The sequence below is a fragment of the Folsomia candida genome, unplaced genomic scaffold (genome assembly GCF_002217175.1).
Source record: "Folsomia candida strain VU population unplaced genomic scaffold, ASM221717v1 Fcan01_Sc006, whole genome shotgun sequence".
Taxonomy (NCBI): Eukaryota; Metazoa; Arthropoda; class Collembola; order Entomobryomorpha; family Isotomidae; genus Folsomia; species Folsomia candida.
In genome coordinates, this window is record NW_019091198.1 from 6,157,708 (window position 1) to 6,179,133 (window position 21,426).

At 39.5% G+C, this 21,426-nt stretch overlaps 1 protein-coding gene across 2 annotated transcripts in view; it reads right to left on the reverse strand.

Moving 5' to 3' along the window:
• Nucleotides 1-12,268, reverse strand: part of LOC110850985 (transcription factor mef2A) — a 41,555-nt gene extending 29,287 nt beyond the window's left edge. For both annotated transcript variants that reach the window (XM_035852838.1, XM_022098602.2), the window contains exon 1: nt 11,379-12,268. In XM_035852838.1, coding sequence (XP_035708731.1) covers nt 11,379-11,415 — 37 coding nt within the window. In that variant the 5' untranslated portion in view covers nt 11,416-12,268. The remainder of the gene's footprint in view (nt 1-11,378) is intronic.
• Between the last annotated feature and the right edge of the window lie 9,158 nt (nt 12,269-21,426).

A 21,426-nucleotide genomic window follows, 5' to 3' on the forward strand; every position in this document is an offset into this window, starting at 1 on the left:
ATTCCCCCATTAAATTTAATTGCCTTAAGTAATAGAGTAAAATGACCACCTACACACGTCTCGTATGGAACGACATACACGACATGTTTATGTTGAGGGTAAATATGATGTCTCAATTTCCCTTTCCAAACCTCTATATTTGCACGCACGATACATACTTGAGTCGTTAAGTCAGGGAATTAGGCCAGCTAAAAATTATTATTAGTTTATTCAAGATCGAATTACTATTGCATTTCTTGCCTCTTCCTAAACATCCTAATGGCTCCTGATTAGTAATGGAGCTGGAGTATGTAGTTCAGGAGAAAAATTGCTCTTGGCCGAGACTACGACGATAACGACAATGAGTTAAAAGCTCACATTTTATGCTCATTTTGAATTTTAATATTTCTAAAGGCGGACAGATTTGTGAGCAAAGGTGATACCAAACTGGAGTAAAGTAAATGTGAAATAATTTGAATAACAGCATCCTCATGTTTTCTTATCCAGGGGAAGTAATGGTCGTTAAAATGCAATTAGCCGAAACCAAGATGACATTGGAGGGGATTCCCTTGTTCGTGGCGAAATTGATATGCACTCCTCAGCAAACTCATCTGCATCCGAAGACGAAGCAGCCGAGGAGACAACACTTGCTGGACAAATGTTCATTTTTTAAGGGGGATGGCAGACACAAAAATCAGTGGTAAGTAACCCAGTTTACTTACTTGGAAGAGAGGCGTCATCCACAGAGAAGTCTGAAAAATAACTATATCCATGCATCAATGTATAGCTATGAAGTTGGGTACTTTTTCTGCAATAATGCACATGGAGACAATACCCGACGTGGTGGTGGTGGTAAATCACTAACAATCATGACTCAGATCGGATAACCGTGCAGTTCATGATGTCCATGTTCATGACTATTTGATGTGAATGCTACCTTAGAATGATCTGGTTTTCTTCTACGTTGCGTTGGTGGTGGTGGTGGTGTGAAGGAACAAGCGTTTGTTGATCACGCTAATTAATTCCAGACCATGCCAAAGAGTCGAACGAACGAGAGACAGAATTTCGAGTCACTCGAACACTCAACTTCTTTCTAACCCTTTCTTCGAGAGAATAGTTCAATAACACGTAGCACACTGTTTATTCCGATTTTGTTGAATGGAGATGAAATGTGCGCAAGAAAGAAGAACACACCTCACATGATGAAAACAAATCACTTGTTGTTTGTGATATAGTTACAGATATGACATGAGACCAAAATATGAGTTGTGCAAGTTATTGTGCTGGTACGATGATGATATTTTGAGAGAAAAAACTCCGCCGTTAGAGAAATGTGTAGTAATAGATCAATGGCAATGAAAAACTTCATTTACACAAAACTGGTGTATGCATGTAAATATATAGGTTGCTTCCTGTATCGTTCAGTAACTGTGCAGATGAGACTGCAACGGAACTTGGAAAATCACTCCAAACCACAATTTTAAAATCAGTGCCTTTTTATTTTCCTAACCAAAAGCATGCAGGGATGAAGCAAAATCTTGAACTAATCAGAAATCAGTGGTGCATTGCATGTAAGACAAGTTTTTGACACTCGTCCTCCATACACTAAAAACTTCATCTTCTGTCAAACTCGAAGAAACTGTTGTACAACAACGTCACACTTGTAACCATTTCTTGGAGGAATTAAGCCACCTAATAAAATTATAAGCGACTTTACATAGTCTTAACGATGAGCGGTTCAAAAACACGGTAAAAAGACAGCAAAATGAATGGAAACGATGCTGCAAGCACATGTTGGTTGGGCACTTGCAGCAGGAAGCATTTTACCACTTTGAATAGAAAAGAGAAAGGTGAATGCGAATGGAAATGGGTGTTTGTTTTTCTGAAAGACATGGCGAAAAAAGTAATTAGCGTCGGATTGGGGTGAAAGGTGACCGGAGAATGGGACGAGAATGGCAAGACGACCTTTCCCAGAGCTCCTAAGACAATGGGCCCAACTGTTTAGTGATAATTAGTATAAGAGCAAAGATATTATGCAAGACGGCGGTAGTGCATGATATATATCTGACGAAATGTCACTATATTTAATAGTAACTACGAATCCCTATTATTTCCACCACCACCCGGCACATACATACAAGCAGTTTACACAGTTTGGCTGGTTGTACAGTATATAATAAGTGCCAATGAGTTTTACATACTAGTGTATCAAGAAATGTCACTTGCAACAGATTTGTAGGAGTGTCATGAACTGTTTCTTCTGCTTCCTGGTTAAAAACAACAACAAAAGGAGAGGAACTTTTGCAGAGATTGAATAAAAAGGTGGGTTTGAATTTTGTTTGATGTTGAAGAAGTAAACCGAAGCATGAGATGGGCGAAGGAGGAGAGGATTCTTTCTGCAATCAGTCAGATCGTGGTGGAAGGCAAGAGGTAGGATTTTCAGACAAGACGATACGACCAGGAGGAAATTGCAGAAGGGGCAGGGAGGGAGGATGATGGTGAATTCAAATGCAGGTAAAGCAGTGCAATAACATAAATCCGACTTTTTTTAGTAAGAGTCCCGTTAAGTGAGTTGGTGAGGCTGAATTTCTATTGGGTGGTGGTGGTTTTGGGCTGTCGGCGTTTAGTGTGGATTGGACGATTGGAGAGTGTTTGCCGAGAGTGGTAATAAAGGGCTGTTTGCGCATCGGATTATATTGGATTTGGTCTGGTTAGCCAACATTAGCATCGTTTATGGACAAGCGCTCCCTTTGTTTCCATTCCACCGGCCAGTATGCCACTCACTAGAGAAACCACCACGACTACTCACTCGACCAATCCAACACTTTTTATGATGATGCAAGAAAGATCCTCACAAAAAACTGGACGAGAACACTCAAACATTTGTTTCGACCGAGAGAAATTTTTGTGTGGACCCAGGGCAAAAGTAATATAAGTACACACACAAGTATTTACCCATTTTATCGCATTTTCAAATCGAGTCAAGGGACATCGAAGGGACACAACTGCGAGATTACTTGATTAACATCAGGAGGATGATTAGACAGAATTTCTTATCCAAAGGTTCTCTCCCTCCCTCCTCTCATCCTCTTGTTGTACCAAACCAAGGGTCAGATTGTTTAAGCATGTCAGAAGAGAGGAGACCAAAACCATGACGAATTGTCCAGAGACAAACTAGGGACACTATTGACCTGTCGGTTGAGTCCGGGTCCGCGTTATATTTTTTGAACCTAGTCAGGCCTTAGATTAAGCATCCAGGGATAATGTGGACTCCACTGGACAGGTCAATAGCGTACCTGGCCATAGAGAGAGAGAGCAAGTCCATCACTTTAGGACTAGGTTTTGGTCTTTCGTCTTCAAAAATTCCACATCATCCTTCATGAATGGACCGTACGGATGGATATCTCGTCATCATCATCAAAACCTTGACCATTTTTCACACGGTATGCGTAATGTTAGGTACTGATTTCTGGTTTGGGAATGTGGACGATAAGGCACATATACCTAAGTCGTCGCTTATTTAGTTTGTATTTTTTCTCATCTCTCAGTGTCTTTTGTCGTTTTGGGGTCCATTCATCATAAATTTTTGAAGGGTCGACCATTGTTGTTGAAACGGCGGATGGAAATTATAGATGAACAGAAGAGCTCAACCAACCCACACAAAACGCAATACGAAGAACCAGCCAGGTTGTCGTGCCACACTACACTCACTTGCGTTGCCCCTTACATATTCCTGACCACCACAATTTTGCATCAACCATTCCCACTTTAAAAACCTTAATACTTAAATAGTAAAAAGCAGCCTATTCGATTTATAGGTCACACATGTAAAATCTGATTGTTCCAGATACACATAATAATAAATACATCCTTGGCCGGTGATTTGATAATCACGCCAAGCAGGACAGAGAGACGTACAGAGCAAAAAATTATATGAGACTACTAAACGAATTGGGCGACCCAATCGAAGCATTTCCAGTGTTGACATGGGCAATCAAAATAAACGCATTTCCCGATCGGGTTTTCTTTCCGTTGTGAGTTTTTTCTGCATCGTGAGCCTTTCGTATAAAAGAAAGAAGGGAGTCTCGGGAGTGACTGCATGGGGAATAAGGCAGAGGGATGTAAGTAAGAGGGCCAGAGCGAGGGTCCGTTTAAGGACCAGTCCTATTTATGTGGATGTAATAAGGGACGCAGGCAGAGTATCCAGTTCACTTTTTACAAAGGACATGTCCATTAATCCGTGATGGAGAAGAAAAGGGAAGAAAGTCCAATTTAGGTGAAGCGAAATGGTTTTTTTATCTTGGAGGGAGACCGAGTAAAAAACACTTGGATGTATTATGATGATGATAATGAAGGGGAGCATCAAGTCCTTCCAAGAGTGGACGGCTGCACTGGTAAGTAGTAAATTTCTGTGTGTGTGTGTGTGTGTTGTGGGTAAAAAATCTCATGTGGCTTAAAAAAGCCTGGGAAAGGGCCAAGGAGCAGAAATGCCATATGGACATAACCGAAACATCCTTTCACAAATTACTCAAAATATAAGTCCCCAGCCACCAAATGAAGAAGACGAGAAAGAAAACGTAGATGCATACACACACACATCACGAAGAAACAAACCTTTTTAGCGTCTCCTCCACTGCCACATTAAAAAACTGGACGCACATATATGCCCACAACCTAAAAATAGCCGGCTCCCTCCGCGTCCTCCCCAAGGTAAACATACATAAGGAACATCAACATGACTTTCTTGTTGTAATGCTACAGCAGTCATCCGTGGATGGATGGGAGTGAACTTTGACCAGAGGAAGACGACGACGACGAGGAGCGAGTAGAAGAAGAGAGGAAAAGTGCGGTGAGAAGAAAGAGAAGAAGAAGAAGAAAGAGTAGACTGCTGGACTGGGAACGAAGGGAGTGATGGGAGTGAGTGAGTGGATTCAATTTCCTATAGGACATGAGGAGAGTGCGATTTGCTAAAAAGGAGAAATCAATAGTGGTCTGAGAAAGAAGTTATTGCGCAAAAACGGGGAGAATTCGGACGAGGTCGGTCCAAATGGGTTGTCCTCCGTCCACTACCCGCTGTTGCACTGGTCACTCTCTGCTGACCACTCCCATTCTTCTCCTCCGCTTGTAGTCTAATCCCCAAAACTACCCGTCTGGGCTACCCACCGATATGCGGTCCTCATCAAACAATCACCGACGACTAGACTGCTACACTCACCGACATCCTATTACTCGCTCCCATTATGCATTCACTCTTACTATCATCGACCCGCATAATTATGTATGTATGTATATCTATGCATGCACGCCATTCATTCGGCCCAGCGCATGAAATGCAACAAAACAACAGATTTCTAATTCCTGAACTCCTCTGTTTTGATTGCAGCAGCTTCAACAACTTTCTTGCATCCATTCTTACAGGGCTCAAAACGTGAAAGTGAATCCAAACAATGGATAAACTTTTGTAGCTCCATGCATGAATCTCACATTGAAACTATTGAATAAACGAATGAAACCCCAAGTTTATACGATAAAGAACGAACGAACACACCACAACTTTGTACACACAATATTATTTGATGTCATTATCAGATTAAGAGTTTCTACATTTTGTGATGTGCAAAGTAAAATGCATGAAAATTATTTTAGTGTCTCATCCTACACAACAAGAACCACTTACAACTTGCAGTACTACTGTACTCGGCTGGTTGTTTTGATGCTGAGATGAAATTAACCTCGACTATCATGCCCGCAATATGTGTATGCATGTATATACGTACTAGACAGATATTAAGCATAAGGATGGTTTGCCATTAGCTTGGTCCAGCAGGATGGAACAAAGCCATTAAGAAGGCAGCAGAGAGGCAGAGAATATTGGATTGATTGGCGGAGATGTGATTGGATTCGTTGGTTCGATGGAATATTGGATGCAGATGAGGATTAATAAGTTGGATTATCTGGACAACCATCTGTGTTTCCCGTGCCCATTTCATTACCATATTTCCCATCGAATCGGACTCCCTCCTATGACATGAAATAAGGCAATACCTTGCTTTATCAACTCTTAAATGCCGACCCTCTCTCTCTCTCTCTGCTTCTGGACACGATTTGGCCATACTCTGGCTTTACGTAATCTTTATGCATGTATCTCCGCATCTCTCCATCAAAATTCTAATACCAGAAAAAAGGTGGACAACAAATATATGCGTACATATATAATTTTGCTTCATTTTGTCAGAAGCAAAATATGTATTTTAGCTAAAACCTGAGAGAAAGGGAGAAACGGAGAGGAAAAAATGGACCACCACCACCACGACCGTAAGTACGTGCATATCCGCATATGAATTTATTAGCTACGGATGGATGGACCGATTGACTGGACCGGAATTCATGTCAATCCCCATTTCACTCTCTCAATCCTGTCGTCTCATTTTTTCACCATTGTTCTTTTTCTCATATCGAGACTCTGCCAAATTCTGGTCATGTTGTTCCACATCCAATCGTCCGGTATCTCATAATACGTGGCTTAAAAAAGGCCACATATTTTATCTCTGTGTTTTTCGGATTTTTAATTATTCTCTTGTTTGTCTCTCATTTCAACTGTATGACGTTCGGCAGAGTTATTATTCTTGTGCATTACACATTACCAATAAATTCGTCATTCCGTTCCGCAAGACAAGCCATGCTCCATTAATGTATGACCGTGTGTGATGGGATGGCCAAATGTGAATCTCATTTTAAAAAGTATACGTCGTACACATGTCTGGCATAACTATTATTTTATAATGGAAAGTTTTTAGCTTAAATGTGGGAGCTGTGGTGGAGTGACTGGACCGAAGGAGGGATTTGAATGCAAACTATGCCCAAAATCCTGCTGCTGCTCTCACACTGCTTTCTCATCACTGTTATTATATGTTCTCTCGAACTGCAAGTGGTGTTGGAAGGGTTGGTCTGGTGGTAATTACATGAAGAGCTTGTGGATGATCAATGTGTCAACATATGCCTTTGACAGTTCCCATTCATCTTTCCAGTTTTTTTTTACTTTTTAAAGTTTTAAATCCCAAACTGGACATTCACACGCTCCCTCCTCGATCCATTCCGCCTTGATATTTTGGCAGGCTCATCAGAATTGCCAATGTGGGTATAGTGGCAAACATATGATGTATTATTACATGATATGCATAGGCCGCAGATTAAAAGTGGACTTGTCGGTTTGGCCGTGTCGTATCTCTTTGTATCAGAAAAAATAGAATTTAGCGTTGACATCCGAACTGACTGACCGAGGGTCCCTCACGATTTCTATGCGGTACATGGTAATCCCACAACAGATCGCAAATCCACGAGAGAGAGTGGATCAGAACAAAAACGAGTGGTTGTGCGACGACTGAGGGAGAAAGTGAGTTGTATGTAAATAAATAAACAAGTGATGGAGAATATGTATGTACGTGTGTATCGTCGTAAGTGATAAAAACTGGTCGGGTAGGTCGTTGGTCCACACACACGATGTGGAACTGGTCGGCTATTTAATTTGCATTCGAACTGGACACTGGCACACTCCTCATCAAAGGCTCAGCTGACTCTGTGAATGAAGGGATCCTCCTGCTGCCTCATGAATGAATGGAACACGGGCCAACGACGGGAAAAAACTGAACATTTTTATTGTTTCATATTTTTATTCTCTTCAATGTAACGCATTTATGATACGATACCTTCCCCTTCCCTATTTTTGCCATATACAAATATGCATGCAACTGACTGCCTGCATTCAGCCGTCCCTAAAACACGCACCACTACCACCCGTATTACGAACATACATACGTACATACATGTTCCATCCGTGTAATTATCGTTATTACCACTCCAGGATTAGCGACAACGAACGAATCTAGTCCTATGTGTGTCCCAATAATCAGTATCCCCACAGTATGTATCTCCAGTTTGGTGGACCCTAATCCTAGTCCGGCCAGAGTGACACGACTGTTTCCCATAAAATAAAATAAAAGCGGTGGAATGGAGGTCAGGGGTCAGACGCAGCCAGTGAAATAAAGGATCCCAACTAATTTCCTACCCAACGGGGGTTAGAGGTCGTCACTGGTTCCCATAAAATGTCAGCCGCAGCGACTCTTCTTCTGGCTAGTACAACCAACCCACTCACTTTAATAAGAGCGTGGCAAAGGCACATTTCTACACTGCATGCATATACAGCGATGCATAGGTCAAGTCCATCGGAATAAAAGAATGGTAGTAGTTCCTTCGAAGACGACGTAATAATTTACCAGGAAGAGGATGGTATTAGATTGGGTGGTGATGCGGGTGGTGGCGAAGAGGGGATTATTTTTGGCTGGAGAGAGTGACATGGACATCCTGACTTAAAAAGGAAGGAAAAGTTGCATGACAACTGACTTGTACTTTTAAATATTTACTACATAATCGTGGCGTCGTGGTTAGCAAGTTGCGAGTGCGAGTTGTTGGTTTGACCTGTGTCTCATAAACATGAAGCAGGAATGGCAAATGGTCACTTTCAGCTTCCTCAATTACACGAAATGTAAAAATACATTTAAATGGCATCCTCATTTCTTAGCACACACTCACTCACTGCACATATGAGACGGCTACACCCAAGTGTAGTCATGGCTCGTTCTCAGGTAGATACACATGTGTAGCTCCGTATACGTAAATTGGCAATGAGTAAGTAACTGAGGAAACGAAAAGCCACATACAAAGTCCATGTCCGTTATTCCCATCGTATTCCTGTGGACCTACCGACACTTGCACCGACTTGGTTTGACTTGACGTGGTGGTGGGATTGAATTAGATACGTTGTCTCGTCTTATTGGGATTTGTTTCGCTGGTATCGGACGACGGATGGACAAGAAAGAAGTTGTTGGTTTGGTGTAGGAGGAGGAGGTTTAGTAGAAGTATTGTCCATCCGGTCCCATTTTTTATTCCCTCTCTCTCTCTCTCATTTATTACCAACTCTGCTAAACCAACATATCCATCCTATCGCTAATCATAAGTAATGTCAGCTCAAAAAGAGAAATATGATGCACTACCTTGAAAGTAAATACTTTTCTGCAACTTATCTATCTACCGTTCCAACGACGTAAAAGTTTGCATTTTGCCCACCATACGTAACCACAACGTTACAGGCATACGAGTTAAAAATGCAGAGATAAATAGCCATTATAGGAATCTATGTATTACTTCATCATATCCATGCATGTACATGTATGCCTCAAGGTGTGTCTCAAATTTCTTGCCCTGTTGAATTTTATCTCATCTCTGGTCAATAGGGCCAATTATTATTGAGCAGTATTTTACTTGTTTGATATTGGTTTGTGCAAACATCCACCAGACGATAATACGCAATATTTTTCATCTAGTCCTAACCTACTCGGGTTATAGGGAGGCTTTAACAGGGCAGAATATACATATTTGGTTGGAATTTCGAAATATGAGAATGAGAAATTAACCTTGTCCACTTATTAGCCTAATACAGCAAAGTGACCGATCAATGCCAATTTTATGAACCATTTGACACTGTCCCGTCATTGGAACAATGGAATGTTTGTTAACAATAAAACTCAATTTCACTTGATTTTCCTTTTACAAATCAAAATAAAAATTTGGCCAGTTGCCAACCATTTTATGCAATTGCAAACTGCACCTCATCAACCTTGACGACAAATATACGACATTCACAAAATTACTCATCTCTCACTTTTACCAAAAAATGTGCACATACTTAAAATACTGGCCAATCCGCGCCGCATAAATAGATTTAAGAATAAAGGCAAGAAGGCAGGAACCGTTGAAATATGAATAAGTCAAATACATAAAAAAACCTGGTAGTCGGAAAAAAAACGGATAACTTTCATCCAACTTCACATCCATAACGCCATAACAATAATAATACTACACACAAGAGTAGAATGTGTATGTCATGTCATGTCATGTGCACCATAAAATGGAGCAATGAAATTTAAAGTCCAGATGTGAGACATTAACAATAAGAACATGAAGTGGAATTATTTAAATAAAGCACGTAGTCACCAGGCAAACAAATCAAATCAAGAACAGTTTTAAACTAGGCTGACTGTTTTATACGTACACATATGTATCGTTAAGTTGGTGGGCTAAAAAAAAGTGCTGGGAAAGGTGAAAAAATCTTGGCTCTAAGGGCAAAAAGTCACTTGCCCATTATTCCTATGAATTAAATGAGTAACGTATCATTTAGATGTACGTATCTCGCAAGTGACTGAACGATTGGATTGCATAACATGTCGTCGTTCGTAAGAAGCAGCAGCAGGAATGAGTGAGAGAGTTGGCATAATGTTTTTTTTCTCTCTCTCAATTTAAACGGGACCAACCAAACATCATCATCCGAAGGTATATCACAAACCAGCGAATGGTGCAGTGCATGCGATACAAAGAGGAGAAAGAAAAGGAGAGAGAGGAAGGATGAATTAGCATAAAAATAAAAATCTGCATCCGTAACGAAAGAGCTGACCCTCAAGGGCCCCTTCCATCCAACAGGGAAGGAAGTGACCGAGGGTCCTATACGTTGAGGTACTACATATGCCCTTGCGTGAATCTCAAATCAATTTTTTGCTTAGGGAAGAGGCAACCAACCCGAGCAAAAAACGGGTTTATTTAAATGACACGTAACTCCTTTTTGGGTTTTGCATTTTGCTATATTAAATACGTGAAGGAGTTGGGTTGTGGTGGTTAGTTCTCCCCGAGCAAAAAATCCTTCACGGACAATTTCTTTGAAATTTGGAATATTTCTGAATATTAATTTTTCTTTATTCCTTTGGGTTCACACCACTTGCTTGGACAAACTTGGTCCAGTAGAAGGGAGAAAAAATTTCACACGGTCCGAGAGAGGGCCAGCAGCAAAGAGGAACCCAAAAGTCTTACTTGGTCCTCATTCATATTCATGGATTCCGAAAAGTAAAGTAAAGGACTTGGTCAGGGACTCATTTGAATACGAACAAAAAGGTGGTGGTTCATTCAGTCAAGGGACTTTTGAATGACTCCATCATCCGTCTCTTATTAAGGATAAGTAGTGGTTGACTGTACGTATCGGCAGGGTTATTATTGTTATTAGCACCCCACAGGAGAAAAACCAACAAGAGAGAGAGGACCGAAATAAACTTTCTTATCCGAAGAATCATGAGAAAATCTGCGAAACAGACCCATCCTCTCTCTCTCTCCTTTATTTACTATCTTTTCATTTCCCTTTTCATGCAAAATTCCAATAAATCAAACTGCTTCCTCCTTTTGTACAAACCAAACCCAATAAATGTATACAGAGATAAGTAGTCAACCTGCTCGCAAGGGTCATTTTCTTACATATATGAATACTAGTGTGAAACTTGCAAAAAAAATGTTGCACTCACCTTGTGCAATTCTGAGTGCAGGGGTTTTAATCCGCATCTTTTTGTCTTTTATCACTTTTCAGAATTGCAACAGTCAAGATTCCACCTCGCGTTTTGTTTTTCTTAGTTTTCGACCACAAGAAGAAGACGACAAACACACGAAACGGTCACGACATTTCCTCTCCTCTTTCACTTCAAGAGCAGGTCAAGCAATATGAAGCACACTTTTTCAGAAAATCAATCCTCTTTTCTGAGACACTGCTGGCCATCACAGTTACTGTATTACTTTTGATAAATGTTTATTATTTGGATGAAAAAAATCAGGTAATTTGGTCCCGATGGATAAGGTGACGACCAAAAAGTTGACAGGGTACAAAGTTCTCTCAACTTATTTATACAGCATACATATTTCGTCTCGAGAGAAAAACGTCTCGATTTCCCTGTATGATCCAATTGCTGGCCAGTGGTTTTCCTTTTCTGTCCGAGTTTCACCAGGATCAGTTTACACCACTCTTATTATTGTTCACTCACTCAGTCGTCTCACTCTTATCACAAGTCTGCCAAGTGAGACAGTCACTTTTCCAATTGTGTTTTCCATCGTATGAAAAAGCTTTTCATACCGAGGCCCGGAACAATGCTTTCGTAAGGGTCACGTGCCCATGACTCCCGTTCACCGGCCTCTCTCCATCCCCGAGGGGGAGGGGTGTGCGTGGACGTAGTGGGTGTGGTGAGTACGAAAGTGTGCGGTGACCACCCCGTCGGATTGACCTGGTCGAAAAGCGTCAACGTTATGAAAGTGAGTGGATACTGGTTCGTGAGAGAGTGGAAAGAACGTTGTGTGTCCGTGAATGGCAAGAGCTATAGCTCAACTGAACTGAACCCGATGGGCTGCTCTCTCTAGAAAGGACTGACGAGTTGGATGCGAAGAGAGTGAGACGACGAGGACGACCAGTGAGCCTCGTAAATATGTTACGTACCCCTACAAGCTGTATTTTACCACGCTTACGCATTCTGACTGACTCCTCCTGGACATCGGCGCGGACATGGGGTTTTTTACCCAATTGACCACACGCCGACACTCCCACAACTGACCAGTGGCCACCCACCTCGCCCACACCCGGGTTGTGTGGACAACAACGGAATTCGGGCTGAAATGAGAAAGTGGCCTTTTATTCGTGGTATAAACTGTGTAGATCGCTTTCACTTTTAGTAATATATTCAGGTCTGACCAGTTATCGCGTGTCCTATTTTATAAAAAATATACTACTTTGATGCATACTTGGGAAACTCACCATTTCCAATTTAGTCTTGGTTATTCACCCAACTTTTCCAGGGATCCGTGCTACTTGTTCCCATTAAATATTAATTACGCCTTCGGCGTACTACTCATTCATTCATCTTCTTGCTCCCGGTATCATACTTGGCTTCCACTTTCTTCCCGGGTAAGGGATTTACACTTCTTAACTTACTTTCATTCCAATATACGCATATTGTGGATAGACGTAGATGTAAGCATAGCAAACTCTGTTGCACTCATTCATATATAATTTCATCGTCATCATCACCCTCAACGGCACCGAGTTGAGGATTACTTCGCAGTGATAATGATCTTGCAAGAGATCTGGGTGGACTTTTACCTGGTTACAATAAATATTATTTTATCCCATTTTTTGAAGAAAAGTCCAGAAAACTCAAAGCCTTCAAAATTTTAGTATTTCTTCTTTTTTTCAGCTGCTGTACATACGGGCATATAAAACCATTTTCATTCAGGAAGAAGAAAAGGAGAAATAATAAGGAGAGAGAGAGAGAGAGATGCGTTCAGGAGAGTTTGCTAACTCGGTAAACTTAACCGATGCACACGAACCAACTCAAGTCGTAAGTGACATTCAAAAGTTGGGTTTAGTAAAACAACTTGTGCAAAAGTTTCTTTATTTGCATTTCATCCAGCATCACAAGAAGAAGAAGTAAGTCGGATACAGGACGAGGAGACCAAGTAATACATATATTTGGAGGAAGTTGTTCTCTCCCAATCTTGCGTCCCTTCAAACCACGTCGTCGTCTCACTGTTTGCATATGTGTGTAAAGTGTCTTTCACATACATGCACATGTAGCGGGGTATACTTTGCAGCTTTATTTATTTATTTACCTGTAAGACATTCTCATCCACACAATTCGATCAACCCACGCTTAATTGAACACAGAGGCGGGTAGGCAAGCAGGGAGGTTGTATGAACCATTATTATTTTCCGAAAATTTAATGAATGTCAATCTTGGTTTATTTAAAATTTGGAATTAATTCAAATTTGGATGGCAGTGAGAGACGTAGAGTTAAAGGGACTGTTAACCTTTAACGTCTCATAGAGGAAGGAGTCAATAACGAAAGAGACAGACGAAACCGCAGGGAGCTTCATGCGCAAATAGTTCCACATGTGTGCATAGATATTTACGTGCATCCTCATTTATGCAGACGCTCATCTATCAATTCCTATTTGTTACTACATATATTTCCAGGAGGGGTCGAAACCCATCGTCGTCAGGTCAAGAACATATTCACGCTCTTCAGTTAAAACTCTGCCCAAATCACAGATCACTTTGTTGTTCGACTTGTACATAATTATTCATGTTCATATATAGATGTGGTTTTCTAGTTTGCATATCGTATGACCTGATGAAAATGAAATGAAAATCTACGTTTACATATAAACATTTACAATTTCTTTGTCTGTATTTTGTCCAGAAGATGAATCTCATTTTCTGCAATGTATTTGCAGTGATTTGAACATAACAGAGCAATAATGATGAACATTACAAGTATCCACTGTGTAGGGATTTGCGATTTGCACACCAGTTAATATAGTAGAAATTTGCAAAAATACGAATGTCAACGTCCGGAGTCTAAGCCGGACTACGACGACATTTTACACATTGCTATTGCCTTTAACTAACTGGCCTCCTACTCAAATAAGTATTTTCTCCCATACCACCTCTGCTTTTTATTTTGGATAATGCTAAGCTTATGTCCTCCTATGGAGTCGGGCTACTGGAGAAAGTCCCGGAGAAATTCAGGGTAGCCGAATCATACCCGGGACACAGTACCCGTCACCTATCCGCCCACACGGGTATTATTTCTGTCGCGACTTTTGCACAAAATCATATTTGCCCAGAGTAATAATCGCCAAGAAGCGGAAGCGGTTTCGCACTAATTGCGCTCATAAAGATGGATAATTTGTGTAATTAGCCCTCCATTGAGGCCTCACTATTCATTCAAATTTCGTCTGTAGGGAGGGAATTTATTTTTTTCATCCAGAGTGTGAATGAGATTCCTTTGTTGGTGGCAATTACATTTCAAAGAGCCCTGTTCCACCTGCTCGTGACTTAATTGCTCACTATAACTCACTCCAATAATTCCACCACCAAGTAACCACCCCACAAGTTAAGGACTTTGAACTTGTCGACATTTTTTCCACTGTCATCTCAACGGCTCATGACGTGTATTGCAATTGTCAAGTAGACCTTTGCACAATAACCATTTTTCCATTTCGAATCCCTAATATCATTTCGTAATAATGACCACAAATGAGTGTCCACCTTGACATCACAATGATTAAATTATAAATTTATAAATTATTATTAAATTATAATTAAGTTATTAGTATTAAGTATTAATAACTTGTCCGGTATTAAAAAAGAGAAGATCTATATATACAAAGTAATTGTTACCTTTTTATTCGTACATACAAATTATTTAATTTTGACTCATCTTGTTTTTTTCAATCTTAAAATATTTTCAGTCTTAAAATATTGTGTTCAGTAATAAGATTTCGAACACTGGTATGATAAATTACTCATCCGAATTAAAATTCTAAAACCAAAACTACTCCAATGCGCGAGATTATAAGCATGAAGTGAATGTGATGGGAGGAAATGAGTAAGCAGAAGTATGTGAATAATTAAGAGTGAGCAAATACAAAAGACGTCGTTTCAACCTTCTTATTTTTCCAAACGAGCGTTGGCTGCTCTTTAGTGTACAATAAATACCTTCCTTACACGGATGTAGTATAAATACAATGTCAAATTTGTGTCATGTCCACAATTTCAATTAAATGCCCATCCCATGATCAGAATTATTGCTGTTAGCTTAAAACGTGTATGTTTCTGAGCCATATTGTGTACAAAATTTAGCCCCATAATTAGCTTAAAATTAATAAAACTAATTTAGTAAAATTCAATCGAATAATTTTAGATATTCATTTACATAAAATTTTCACCAATAGAGCAAAGCTCGTTTGTTTAGTATTTACTTTACGGAGAAAGTCGCTTCTCATTTTTACAACTTACTATTATGTAAAACAAGAGTGAAAGAACATGTTTGGATTGAATTCTGCTGGAATCTCACCTGCCGAGATGAGATTCAGCCTTCAAGTGGTTACCCAATAAAGTGAAAAAATCTCATTCATTCATTGCGCTCTATCATCTGTTTTGTTGAAAAACATCATAAAAAAGTTAAGCTTGCCGTTTTTTTCTAATATGACAATAAAGTCAATCAATTTGACCAAGTGCTTGGTTGCTAATAAGCAAGGACATTTTAGATGCAGTGGAAAATCCAATGTAATCAGACCTTTTTGTATTTATGTTTAATAACGAAATTAATTTTTAAAGTAGTGATTAATTTCAGAAAGAACGCCGCCGCTTTAAAATGACAAAGTACAAATGTTGAGATCAAAACGGTGTAAAATTTAGCATCTTTGTATGTTTTATGTCCGAATGTGATAGTACGTGCATCCTTTACAAATAGCGCATACATACATATGCATATGTGTACCTATGTACATATAGCTAAATGTGTGTAGTGGTAAATAATTAAAGTTGGAAAATTAATTTAAAACAAGTAGCATCCACGCACAAACTGGAAGTTGACGAGGAAGGTGCAATTTTAAGGATTCTATGGGCGCCCATACAATGAATAAATATTTGCACTATACGTAGTTCCTATGTACATATTATTATACACAATTATGGTATCGGATTTCTTCAAAAAGTGTCAATTTTTGGCAAGCTTTTAAACACAAGTTTAAATTACGGGTAAAGAATTGAAACCCATCTTTGATGGATCCTTCATAAAAAAGTCGCCAGGATACTTCGGGTAAATTGAAACTATTAATTCTGAGGGACTTGGCGACGTACCCTGTTTAACGACGGCGATTTGTGCTCCGTTTCTCAACTTGAGTGTCCATTGTTCTCCGGCGAGCGTGTAATTCATGACAACGCGGATGAAATCTTAGGAGTACAACAATTCAACCCGTTCTCATAATGTTCGCCCACTTTAATGCCATGCAAAAAATTATACAGTCCAAACTGCAAGCAAAGCAGCCGAAGCTTGAGGTGAACATGAACATTCACATTCACACTTATGAGTCACTTTTCATTTTATCGCCACGTTAAACCACGTCTTAAATTCACTCAGACCTCTCCAGCAGGCAACACTGACTTCCACCCAATTGACCACCTAGTCGTTAAACAAACGGTAGGATGGAACGTCAAAATAAATGAAAGAGTATCCATTGAACGCACCCATCCCTCATTTTATATTGTTTCCACACATCCAACAACGTCAAATTAATATTTCCTCCGTTTCCCCAGCTCATCACATCCAAACCAACAAACGCTAGGTTTTGCGGTTTCTGGATTTTTCATTTCATTCTTGTCAACCAAACTTACATTTTGACGGGAACTCTTTCTCTCTCTCTACCTCCGTCCTCTGACATCATACTCTCAGAAAGTATACGATTCTACATGACACCCACCAGATTTTGAAACAGTAGACACGCTTATATGCAGCAACGACCAAGGATTTATTAGTCTCGTTCCCATTGCGCACGCAGGGGATCGAACGGTCTACTTTAAATGCATATTTATTTATTTCCAATCAATAGGGGACGGTGGTAATTTTCTCTTTTTCATGAATTATTCATCCATCCGTGTAACATTGATCCCCAAAATCAGAATGCAAATCAGAGTCAGTTTAATGAAGAAGGCACCAACCAACCACCAGCGTTCTTCTGTCAATGCGAGTGTAGTTCACCTCGCAAAATATCAATTCCATCCTCTAAAGGACTCATCATCAGTTGGACTGTCTTTCATCACCGTTTGATTAATTCAGCAACGTGGGCTATGCACACAGCAAATTTGCTCAGTTACGTATGTACTTTAGTAGCAAAAAGTTTATATTTTCAGGTTGTCATTATTTAGGAAAGGACTGCCGCTTTGTCTTGTTTCAAGCCATAGTTTCATGCCTGATCTAAAAAATCTTCCACCCAACTTTCCTACCTACACATGTAGCAGGCAGGAGAGGAGTTCATCAAACCGCAACGACAGCAAGGTAAGCTACTTGCAAAACAGTAAATGAGAGTTGATTGACGAGAGAGATGCAGAGTAACAGCTTCAAAGATTTGATAAGCTTTGCACTCTTTTTTCTGATTTAGTGGAAAAGTTTATCGCCCAAAATATTGATGCCGATCATAGGTTAATACTTTCTAAATACTTTCTGCTTATTTAGTTGCTAGTTTTGTACGCACAGCAATATTGTGCAAACCCCACTCATGTAATAAATGTTGTATATCTGCATATAAAGAATTGCTGCTGGATTGCATATTGTTTGTTGCCCTGTTTCAGCAGAGCGCTATGATACTTACTATTTAATAATAATAATAATAATAATGCATAGTTGGTATTATACCTTGGAATCTGATTATTATGTGATTCGTTACAACAGGAGGCTCAGAATAATACTACATGTTGAAATGGCAAGTGTTTGACCTTAATTCACGGAAAGGGAAACCCACGTATTAACACTCCTGACATATTTACTAATTATTTATTACTGTTTGTTACTAGTATTTATTATGATTATTATTAGTTCACCTTTCCTTTATTCACACTGTCGCTCTCAGCAGGTAGCTGCAGTGCAACAGCCGACAATTGTTTGTTCCAATATTCTCGGATGGATATCAATACGTTGCATTATTTTAAACGTGTCCATTTAATAACACCATACAGACTCGTAGCATAGTCTTAAGTGCTTATACATGCATGCATACGACCACTGGATGAATGTGAAAGTGAAGTCAGTTTTACATCTCCATTCATCTGAATAATTTTCCATAAACGCGTATATGTGGCAATGTCAGGAAATGTGAACATGTCGTTCACAGATATGTACCGAAATGCAGTAAGTAGATTCAATTTCCAAAAATCTACTTGGATCAGGAGTATCAAACTAGTTTGATGATCTGAACTGACTCATGAAACTTATTGTAATTCAGAAATATCTATACGTTGTGTACCAGCAGCGAAGCTTGTGATGGGATTATTGGACACAGGGTTTTGGCAAAATTTAGTTCACCAAAGGGTGATATTTCGTCACATTGTTGCATTGCATCAAGCCAAATGTCCCAAAGTTTGGTGGATATGGGAATTAGGAGCTTTTGCATGTAATAGTCAATAGTTGTTGGAGTGTTGATTGATTGAGATATTTTTTAGATGGATTTCTAGAGGTGAGAGCTACAATTACCAAGTGATTGGTGAATACCATTTTATTATTGTTATTTTAATACACAGTCGGCAGCTGTGTCCACGATTATTTATTTCCTTTCTCATGAAATTTCGTCCAGACCTCCAACCATCCTCGTAAATGTGTGTCCTTTAAATGCAGCAGGATTTTGCTGGTCCTCTTGTCCAGCAATGTCCTGGATGAACCAGTTGTGCAAATATTCATACCCATTCGAAATCCCAGGCAGACAAATTTCAGCAAACACGAACCAGCTACCTGACATAAATACGTATGTTATTTAATCATCTCAACCTGCCCCCTAAAACAACTAGCCACCATCCTCTACTCATACGCTCATTCCTGTGTAACTTACACAGTGTAAGTAAGTACATTCATATGTATCGTACGTATCGTACGTATTGTCCCTGACATGCTCCTTTTCCATTTTCCCGTCATTTCTCTGCAAAATAAATGATTTTTGTGGTTTTGGTGATCGGAAATGGATGGACATTTGTTGATTGAAGAAGACGAATTGTTCCAGTTGACTGACCGTGTTCCCACAATTCAAGTTTTATTAGGAAACTTACTTGAGAACTTACTGACCATTGGATTCGTATGCTGTGCTATTATTCTGTAGAGTTCTGATATTTCATGACTTTGCTACCTCTGACAAATCATGTTTGCACTATTGCTCCATGCGAGTTACTTGAGAAAATGGTAAACCTGACTCATCCTATTGAACGGAAGTTACTTAACAATGGGTCATAAAACAAGTGGTCACTGCTGGCTGATATCACCCTTTTGCTCCTAAATGTAATAAAATTCAGTACTACTCAAAAAGTTACTGCAAAATCCTTTCAAAATTACATACTATATAAAATTACCATATGTATAAAACCCAACAGATATGGAGTTAACAAAGTTTTGATGTGTCTAATATTACAAATAATTACAGCACAATATCGCAACACAAATCCTCAAAATGTTGCCTCGACAGACGGAATTAGTCAGTAGTACAATAGCGACAATGTTATCCTTCCAAGTTAGTTTTGAGAAGACGAATTAAGGAAATTGAGATACAAAGGAGGAGCAGCATAGTCAGTCACCTACCCCTGAACGTAGTTGTTGTAAGCAAGAAAAGTTTACAAAAACAATGCATTTAACACATCACGTACAATGACTGCATGACAGCCACTCATCTCATCAACATATGCTCCCTTTTTACACGTACACCCATATCTTGAGCAAGCTTCATTATTATATAACTTAAATTACAAAAAAAATTACATAAACTAGCCTCGAATGAATTCCACCGATAGTCTTTCAATAAAGTGGAAACTTAAATTGTGTGCCTCATTCCATTCACACGACAAAAGTCAAATTGTTACTAATTAACATCTCATCTAAGCATTACTCATATGTTTGCTGCATGCTTAGATATGTAGCTCGCTCATCCATCTATTCCTCGGAATTGTGAAAAGTGGCCAAATTCCTCCATAACTATGCAGGTTTTTTAAGCGCTTTAAACTGCAGGTAAAAAGTCAAATGCGTGTGGTAATAAGTAAGTAGTAGCTCTTTTTATAAGAGGACATGTCTCCCCACAAAAATGTCATGAAAGCCCAGACAGAGCAGTGCACGGCCGTAAAACTGCCCGAAATTACCAAATTCAGTTTTTGCTTTGGGATAAATAACACGAAACTGAGAAACTCAGTGTACTGCCGCTGTCCAGATTCATGAGAGACAATGAGGTGGAGAGGATGATGGTGTGTAGAGCATACAAATAAATTCTCACCTAATTGCTCTCTCTCCAACTCTTATCACCTCGTGTCAAAAGTCCTTCGTTATTATTATTTAAAAGGATAATGACATTTTTAAACAATTTCCACTTCCATAGGGAACTTTTACGTATGCTTTTCCCCGTTTTTTTCCTTCCTTGCGCAATAAAGCGTGTAAATTTGCATGAGAATCTCGGAATTTTACAATTTCCTTATCATTGCTTAGACTCCGTTTTGTGCATTTGACGTAGATGCAAACGGTAAGGTTCGATCTGCCTCTGGGAAGATGTCAAAGATCACGAGATGGGCATTGAAGGGTGTAAATAAGTGACCGTTGAGATTTGGTTAGTAATCGGAGAGATTAGGGATTTTGGTGAGGAAATCCGGATTTAGAATAACAAATAAATACAAATAAATAAATACATGTGAATGGAAGGCATCAAAATGTGAAAAATGATCCTTTCAAGTCCCTCATTCCGTAGTACATAAGTTCAAGTCCAGCCTTTACTTTAACAAGGTTTCAGGTGATGGTGGTCCTTATTCCTTCTCTCCCTCTTGCCTTTGCTTACACAGTTACGAGCCCAAAATCACAGGCACCCTCCAGATTTATTATTATATGCATTATGCTCCAACATCAACGAATCCTCTTTGGTTGAATGCATGCATCGAGTGAATATTTGCTGGTGCTTTTTATAAAGAAACACTATTAACGTGCACATTTACGTCCTACTAGAGTTTGACATTT